Source organism: Anser anser (genome assembly GCF_964211835.1).
Source record: "Anser anser genome assembly, contig: HAP1_SCAFFOLD_231, whole genome shotgun sequence".
Classification (NCBI taxonomy): Eukaryota; Metazoa; Chordata; class Aves; order Anseriformes; family Anatidae; genus Anser; species Anser anser.
Genome location: NW_028153875.1, coordinates 1 through 9429, shown reverse-complemented (window position 1 = coordinate 9429; position 9429 = coordinate 1). Strand labels below are relative to the sequence as shown.

The following is a 9429-nucleotide window of genomic DNA, read 5'->3' as shown; positions in this document are numbered from 1 at the left end:
CTCACAACCCTAAACATAAGCCTAACCGGAACAAGAAGCTCAACCCGAGTTAGACCCGAAAAAACACGTACGGTGCCACTTTCTGCCATCAAAAAGTGCTCTCAGCGGAAGCCTTTGGGTACACCTGAACTCCCTGGGGGAGCCTTTACGCAACCCCACACTCAACAGGACTCTGCGTCTTCACTCTTTCCTAACAACCCTAAACATAACCCTAACCGCAACAAGAAGCTGAACCCGAGTTAGACCCGAAAAAACACGTACGGTGCCACTTTCTGCCATCAAAAAGTGCTCTCAGCGGAAGCCTTTGGGTACACCTGAACTCCCTGGGGGAGCCTTTACGCAACCCCACACTCAACAGGACTCTGCGTCTTCACTCTTTCCTAACAACCCTAAACATAACCCTAACCGCAACAAGAAGCTCAACCCGAGTTAGACCCGAAAAAACACGTACGGTGCCACTTTCTGCCATCAAAAAGTGCTCTCAGCGGAAGCCTTTGGGTACACCTGAACTCCCTGGGGGAGCCTTTACGCAACTCCACACTCAACAGGACTCTGCGTCTTCACTCTTTCCTAACAACCCTAAACATAACCCTAACCGCAACAAGAAGCTGAACCCGAGTTAGACCCGAAAAAACACGTACGGTGCCACTTTCTGCCATCAAAAAGTGCTCTCAGCGGAAGCCTTTGGGTACACCTGAACTCCCTGGGGGAGCCTTTACGCAACCCCACACTCAACAGGACTCTGCGTCTTCACTCTTTCCTAACAACCCTAAACATAACCCTAACCGCAACAAGAAGCTGAACCCGAGTTAGACCCGAAAAAACACGTACGGTGCCACTTTCTGCCATCAAAAAGTGCTCTCAGCGGAAGCCTTTGGGTACACCTGAACTCCCTGGGGGAGCCTTTACGCAACCCCACACTCAACAGGACTCTGCGTCTTCACTCTTTCCTAACAACCCTAAACATAACCCTAACCGCAACAAGAAGCTGAACCCGAGTTAGACCCGAAAAAACACGTACGGTGCCACTTTCTGCCATCCAAAAGTGCTCTCAGCGGAAGCCTTTGGGTACACCTGAACTCCCTGGGGGAGCCTTTACGCAACCCCACACTCAACAGGACTCTGCGTCTTCACTCTTTCCTAACAACCCTAAACATAACCCTAACCGCAACAAGAAGCTCAACCCGAGTTAGACCCGAAAAAACACGTACGGTGCCACTTTCTGCCATCAAAAAGTGCTCTCAGCGGAAGCCTTTGGGTACACCTGAACTCCCTGGGGGAGCCTTTACGCAACTCCACACTCAACAGGACTCTGCGTCTTCACTCTTTCCTAACAACCCTAAACATAACCCTAACCGCAACAAGAAGCTGAACCCGAGTTAGACCCGAAAAAACACGTACGGTGCCACTTTCTGCCATCAAAAAGTGCTCTCAGCGGAAGCCTTTGGGTACACCTGAACTCCCTGGGGGAGCCTTTACGCAACCCCACACTCAACAGGACTCTGCGTCTTCACTCTTTCCTAACAACCCTAAACATAAGCCTAACCGGAACAAGAAGCTGAACCCGAGTTAGACCCGAAAAAACACGTACGGTGCCACTTTCTGCCATCAAAAAGTGCTCTCAGCGGAAGCCTTTGGGTACACCTGAACTCCCTGGGGGAGCCTTTACGCAACCCCACACTCAACAGGACTCTGCGTCTTCACTCTTTCCTAACAACCCTAAACATAAGCCTAACCGGAACAAGAAGCTGAACCCGAGTTAGACCCGAAAAAACACGTACGGTGCCACTTTCTGCCATCAAAAAGTGCTCTCAGCGGAAGCCTTTGGGTACACCTGAACTCCCTGGGGGAGCCTTTACGCAACCCCACACTCAACAGGACTCTGCGTCTTCACTCTTTCCTAACAACCCTAAACATAACCCTAACCGCAACAAGAAGCTGAACCCGAGTTAGACCCGAAAAAACACGTACGGTGCCACTTTCTGCCATCAAAAAGTGCTCTCAGCGGAAGCCTTTGGGTACACCTGAACTCCCTGGGGGAGCCTTTACGCAACCCCACACTCAACAGGACTCTGCGTCTTCACTGTTTCCTCACAACCCTAAACATAAGCCTAACCGGAACAAGAAGCTGAACCCGAGTTAGACCCGAAAAAACACGTACGGTGCCACTTTCTGCCATCAAAAAGTGCTCTCAGCGGAAGCCTTTGGGTACACCTGAACTCCCTGGGGGAGCCTTTACGCAACCCCACACTCAACAGGACTCTGCGTCTTCACTCTTTCCTAACAACCCTAAACATAACCCTAACCACAACAAGAAGCTGATCCCGAGTTAAACCCGAAAAAACACGTACGGTGCCACTTTCTGCCATCCAAAAGTGCTCTCAGCGGAAGCCTTTGGGTACACCTGAACTCCCTGGGGGAGCCTTTACGCAACCCCACACTCAACAGGACTCTGCGTCTTCACTCTTTCCTAACAACCCTAAACATAACCCTAACCGCAACAAGAAGCTGAACCCGAGTTAGACCCGAAAAAACACGTACGGTGCCACTTTCTGCCATCAAAAAGTGCTCTCAGCGGAAGCCTTTGGGTACACCTGAACTCCCTGGGGGAGCCTTTACGCAACCCCACACTCAACAGGACTCTGCGTCTTCACTCTTTCCTAACAACCCTAAACATAACCCTAACCGCAACAAGAAGCTGAACCCGAGTTAGACCCGAAAAAACACGTACGGTGCCACTTTCTGCCATCAAAAAGTGCTCTCAGCGGAAGCATTTGGGTACACCTGAACTCCCTGGGGGAGCCTTTACGCAACCCCACACTCAACAGGACTCTGCGTCTTCACTCTTTCCTAACAACCCTAAACATAACCCTAACCGCAACAAGAAGCTCAACCCGAGTTAGACCCGAAAAAACACGTACGGTGCCACTTTCTGCCATCAAAAAGTGCTCTCAGCGGAAGCCTTTGGCTACACCTGAACTCCCTGGGGGAGCCTTTACGCAACCCCACACTCAACAGGACTCTGCGTCTTCACTCTTTCCTAACAACCCTAAACATAACCCTAACCACAACAAGAAGCTGATCCCGAGTTAAACCCGAAAAAACACGTACGGTGCCACTTTCTGCCATCCAAAAGTGCTCTCAGCGGAAGCCTTTGGGTACACCTGAACTCCCTGGGGGAGCCTTTACGCAACCCCACACTCAACAGGACTCTGCGTCTTCACTCTTTCCTAACAACCCTAAACATAACCCTAACCGCAACAAGAAGCTGAACCCGAGTTAGACCCGAAAAAACACGTACGGTGCCACTTTCTGCCATCAAAAAGTGCTCTCAGCGGAAGCCTTTGGGTACACCTGAACTCCCTGGGGGAGCCTTTACGCAACCCCACACTCAACAGGACTCTGCGTCTTCACTCTTTCCTAACAACCCTAAACATAACCCTAACCGCAACAAGAAGCTGAACCCGAGTTAGACCCGAAAAAACACGTACGGTGCCACTTTCTGCCATCAAAAAGTGCTCTCAGCGGAAGCATTTGGGTACACCTGAACTCCCTGGGGGAGCCTTTACGCAACCCCACACTCAACAGGACTCTGCGTCTTCACTCTTTCCTAACAACCCTAAACATAACCCTAACCGCAACAAGAAGCTGAACCCGAGTTAGACCCGAAAAAACACGTACGGTGCCACTTTCTGCCATCAAAAAGTGCTCTCAGCGGAAGCCTTTGGCTACACCTGAACTCCCTGGGGGAGCCTTTACGCAACCCCACACTCAACAGGACTCTGCGTCTTCACTCTTTCCTAACAACCCTAAACATAACCCTAACCGCAACAAGAAGCTGATCCCGAGTTAGACCCGAAAAAACACGTATGGTGCCACTTTCTGCCATCAAAAAGTGCTCTGAGCGGAAGCCTTTGGGTACACCTGAACTCCCTGGGGGAGCCTTTACGCAACCCCACACTCAACAGGACTCTGCGTCTTCACTCTTTCCTAACAACCCTAAACATAAGCCTAACCGCAACAAGAAGCTGAACCCGAGTTAGACCCGAAAAAACACGTACGGTGCCACTTTCTGCCATCAAAAAGTGCTCTCAGCGGAAGCCTTTGGGTACACCTGAACTCCCTGGGGGAGCCTTTACGCAACCCCACACTCAACAGGACTCTGCGTCTTCACTCTTTCCTAACAACCCTAAACATAACCCTAACCGCAACAAGAAGCTGATCCCGAGTTAGACCCGAAAAAACACGTACGGTGCCACTTTCTGCCATCAAAAAGTGCTCTGAGCGGAAGCCTTTGGGTACACCTGAACTCCCTGGGGGAGCCTTTACGCAACCCCACACTCAACAGGACTCTGCGTCTTCACTGTTTCCTCACAACCCTAAACATAACCCTAACCGCAACAAGAAGCTGAACCCGAGTTAGACCCGAAAAAACACGTACGGTGCCACTTTCTGCCATCCAAAAGTGCTCTCAGCGGAAGCCTTTGGGTACACCTGAACTCCCTGGGGGAGCCTTTACGCAACCCCACACTCAACAGGACTCTGCGTCTTCACTCTTTCCTAACAACCCTAAGCATAAGCCTAACCGCAACAAGAAGCTCAACCCGAGTTAGACCCGAAAAACCACGTACGGTGCCACTTTCTGCCATCAAAAAGTGCTCTCAGCGGAAGCCTTTGGGTACACCTGAACTCCCTGGGGGAGCCTTTACACAACCCCACACTCAACAGGACTCTGCGTCTTCACTCTTTCCTAACAACCCTAAACATAACCCTAACCGCAACAAGAAGCTGAACCCGAGTTAGACCCGAAAAAACACGTACGGTGCCACTTTCTGCCCTCCAAAAGTGCTCTCAGCGGAAGCCTTTGGGTACACCTGAACTCCCTGGGGGAGCCTTTACGCAACCCCACACTCAACAGGACTCTGCGTCTTCACTCTTTCCTCACAACCCTAAACATAAGCCTAACCGGAACAAGAAGCTCAACCCGAGTTAGACCCGAAAAAACACGTACGGTGCCACTTTCTGCCATCAAAAAGTGCTCTCAGCGGAAGCCTTTGGGTACACCTGAACTCCCTGGGGGAGCCTTTACGCAACCCCACACTCAACAGGACTCTGCGTCTTCACTCTTTCCTAACAACCCTAAACATAACCCTAACCGCAACAAGAAGCTGAACCCGAGTTAGACCCGAAAAAACACGTACGGTGCCACTTTCTGCCATCAAAAAGTGCTCTCAGCGGAAGCCTTTGGGTACACCTGAACTCCCTGGGGGAGCCTTTACGCAACCCCACACTCAACAGGACTCTGCGTCTTCACTCTTTCCTAACAACCCTAAACATAAGCCTACCCGGAACAAGAAGCTCAACCCGAGTTAGACCCGAAAAAACACGTACGGTGCCACTTTCTGCCATCAAAAAGTGCTCTCAGCGGAAGCCTTTGGGTACACCTGAACTCCCTGGGGGAGCCTTTACGCAACCCCACACTCAACAGGACTCTGCGTCTTCACTCTTTCCTAACAACCCTAAACATAACCCTAACCGCAACAAGAAGCTGAACCCGAGTTAGACCCGAAAAAACACGTACGGTGCCACTTTCTGCCATCAAAAAGTGCTCTCAGCGGAAGCCTTTGGGTACACCTGAACTCCCTGGGGGAGCCTTTACGCAACCCCACACTCAACAGGACTCTGCGTCTTCACTCTTTCCTAACAACCCTAAACATAAGCCTACCCGGAACAAGAAGCTCAACCCGAGTTAGACCCGAAAAAACACGTACGGTGCCACTTTCTGCCATCAAAAAGTGCTCTCAGCGGAAGCCTTTGGGTACACCTGAACTCCCTGGGGGAGCCTTTACGCAACCCCACACTCAACAGGACTCTGCGTCTTCACTCTTTCCTAACAACCCTAAACATAACCCTAACCGCAACAAGAAGCTGAACCCGAGTTAGACCCGAAAAAACACGTACGGTGCCACTTTCTGCCATCAAAAAGTGCTCTCAGCGGAAGCCTTTGGGTACACCTGAACTCCCTGGGGGAGCCTTTACGCAACCCCACACTCAACAGGACTCTGCGTCTTCACTCTTTCCTAACAACCCTAAACATAACCCTAACCGCAACAAGAAGCTGAACCCGAGTTAGACCCGAAAAAACACGTAAGCCTCCCAGTAACCCCCAGTGTCCTCTAGGATGCCCTAGAGGCCTCCCAGGGCACTCCAGGATGCCCTGTGAGCCTCCTCATGAATCCTCGAGGCAAAATAAGGACTCTTCCTGGATTCTAGAGGCTTTGCAGGGCTCTCTAGTGCCTCTCTCGGGCAAACTGGAGGCCTTCTGCAGTCCTCCGCTGCACTCTGGATCCTGCACAGGTCTACCAGGGCCACCCAGTGCCCTCTAGCTCCCCCGGAAAGCCTCCCAGTAACCCCCCAGTGTCCTCTAGGATGCCCGAGAGGCCTCCCAGGGCACTCTCGGGCGCGCTGTAAGGCTCCTCTTGTACCCTAGAGGCAAAACAAGGCCTCCACCCGGAATCCCATAATCCCCCTATCCCACCCCCCCCGGCCCCGCCCGGCCCCCTCCAGCCCTCCCCAGGCTTCCCCCCCTCCCCCCGCCCTCCCACGTGGCCCCGCCCGAAGCCACGCCCCCTCCGTAGCCACGCCCTCTCAGGCCACGCCCCCCCAATTCACCGGGGTCTTCCCGCGCTCTACGCCCCGCCCCTTTTTCAAGCCCCGCCCCCCTACGTCGGGGCTTCCCCCGGCACTAGCGGGGGGGATTCCCCGCGCGTCAAGCCCCGCCCACTTTTCTTTCCGACCAATCGCGTGGCGTTTCCGCGGCCCGGCCACGCCCCCCCCCCCGCGCCGGGCTGCGGCTCCTCCTGGGTCCCGCCGCCCGCCCGCCCGCCATGGAGCCGAGCGGTTCGCAGGGTTGCGCCGGGGGCTGCGCCGCCTTCCTCCGCTCCCGCAAGGGGCTGGTGCTGCTGGGGGAGATCGTGAGTCCTGGGGGGGGGGTCAGCGGGACTCCTGATAGGGTGGGAGCCCCCCCCAGATGTTGGGGACACCCTATGGGGGGGGTGCTGGGGGGGGGGGGTTGGGGGATCCCCGGTGGGAAACGGGGGGGGGGGGTGGGGGGGGCAAAAGGATGCTTGGGGTCGTGCTGGGGTGTGGGGGGGGGAGATGGGGGGGTACCGGGGTGCTGGGACCACCGGGGCTCCCCCCCCGCACCGCAGGGCCACGTGGTGGAGGGTTGGGGTGAGGGAAGTGGGGGTGTCGGGGGTGTCTGGGGTACCCGGTCCCGGTTTGTCGCCCCCCCCCCCCCCACCCCCGGCTATTCCCCCCCCCCGTCCCGGTCCCGTTTCGGGCGCTGGCAGAGCCCTAAGCGCCCGGGCGTGGTGAGTGATGGAAGGGGGGGGGCAACGCCCTTGGGAAATAAATGGCGGCGAAGGGGTTAAAAAGGGCGGGGCCCCGGCAGGAATCCGGGCTTTGATTGGAGCAGAGCCCCGGTTTGAAAGAGACCGGCGGGGGAGGGAGGGGGGGGGAAACTGGGGGGGGTGCCCCCCCCCCTGCCAGGGCGGTGCCCGGATGCTTGGGGCCTTCCCGTGCCAGCCGCTATTGCGCCAGGCCGGGAGGTGCCCGGCCCCCCCCCGCCCCCCCCCTCCACGTGCCGCACGCACCCGGTGCTGCACAGGATGGGGCGCGGCCCCTTTAAGGCCCCCGGAGCGTCCTGTTCCTTTAAGACCCCCCCCCAACCCCCTCTTGCCGTTGCCCTTTTAAGAGCCCCCCTTCTCGGCCCCTTTACGAGGCGCAGCGGACCCCACCCGCGCCCGTCGCCCCTTTTAAGTGGCGTGGGCGGGGTCTGTGCCGTTGCCGTGGCGACGGCCCCGCCCTGGGGCTCTGTCCCGCGGCCCACGCCCGGGGGGCGGGGCCTGGCGGGTGACGTCACGGGGGCGCTATAGGCGGGGACCCCTATAGGGGGCCTATGGGGGCGGTATGGGGGGCACCGTGGCGGCCATGGGGGGCTCTGTGTGGGCCCTGTGTTAACCGTATAGGGGCTGCTATAAGGGCTCTATAGGGACCCTATAGGGGATGCTATAGGGGCTCTATAGGGAGCACCACGGGGCGCTATAGGGGGCCCTATGGTAATTGTCATGGGGCTGCTATACGGGCTCTACAGGGCTCCTATGTTAACTGTATGGGGGCTGCTATAGGGACCCACATAGGGGCCAATATAGGAGCACATATAGGAGCCCGTATAGGGACCTGTATAGGAGCCAATAAAGGGACCCGTATAGGGACACGTATAGGAGCCAATGTAGGGACCCATACAGGAGCCCATATAGGGACATGTATAGGGACACGTATAGGATCCCATATAGGGACCCACATAGGAGCCAATATAGGGGCCCATGTAGAGACCCATATAGGGGCCCACGCGGCGGCTGCTGGGGGCTCTATAGGCTCCATAGGGCCCCCTTGCCCCCCCCCAGGCGCTGTGCGTGCTGGCCCTGGTGTGCTACGGGGCCTCGCGCACCCCCGGCTACAGCGGGCTGGCCGTCTGCGAGCTCGCCTTCGCCGTCGTGGCCGCCGTGCTCTGCATCACCGGGCTGCACCGCCGCCTGCCCCTGGTGCACTGGGGGTGGACCGTGAGTGGGGGGGGGTCCTGGGGGGGCTGGGGGGGCAGGAATGGGGATCTGGGGGGGGTTAAGGGGGGGACTGGGGGGAGAAATGGGGATTTGGGGGGGGTTAAGGGGGGGACTGGGGGGAGAAATGGGGATTTGGGGGGGTTAAGGGGGGGACTGGGGGGAGAAATGGGGATTTGGGGGGGGTTAAGGGGGGGACTGGGGGGAGAAATGGGGATCTGGGGGGGTCCTTGGGGTGTTAATGGGGATTGGGGGGGATATGGGGGGCCTGGGGGGGGTCCTGGGGGGGCTGGGGGGGCAGGAATGGGGATTTGGGGGGGTTAAGGGGGGGAGTGGGGGAGAAATGGGGATTTAGGGGGGTCCTGGGGGGTGTTAATGGGGATTGGGGGTGATGGGGGGGCCTGGGGGGGTTAAGGGGGGCTGGGGGGGGAGAAATGGGGATTTGGGGGGGGTTAAGGGGGGGACTGGGGGGAGAAATGGGGATTTGGGGGGGGTTAAGGGGGGGACTGGGGGGAGAAATGGGGATTTGGGGGGGGTTAAGGGGGGGACTGGGGGGAGAAATGGGGATTTGGGGGGGGTTAAGGGGGGGACTGGGGGGAGAAATGGGGATTTGGGGGGGGTTAAGGGGGGGGACTGGGGGGAGAAATGGGGATTTGGGGGGGTCCTGGGGGGTGTTAATGGGGATTGGGGGGGATGGGGGGGCCTTTGGGGGGGGGTTAATGGGGTCTGGGGGGGGAGAAATGGGGATTTGGGGGGTCCTGGGGGGGGGTTAATGGGGTCTGGGGGGGGGGGAATGGGGATTTGGGGG

At 57.1% G+C, this 9429-nt stretch overlaps 1 protein-coding gene across 1 annotated transcript; it reads left to right on the top strand.

Annotated features, from left to right (window-relative positions):
• Positions 1–6815: 6815 nt before the first annotated feature.
• LOC310891237 (proteolipid protein 2-like) lies at positions 6816–8638 on the top strand (the record flags this gene model as incomplete). The annotated part of the gene is made up of 2 exons (XM_083853506.1): positions 6816–6974; positions 8469–8638. Coding segments are annotated over exons 1-2 (257 nt in total), but the record flags the coding sequence as incomplete, so codon positions are not given.
• Positions 8639–9429: the final 791 nt, after the last annotated feature.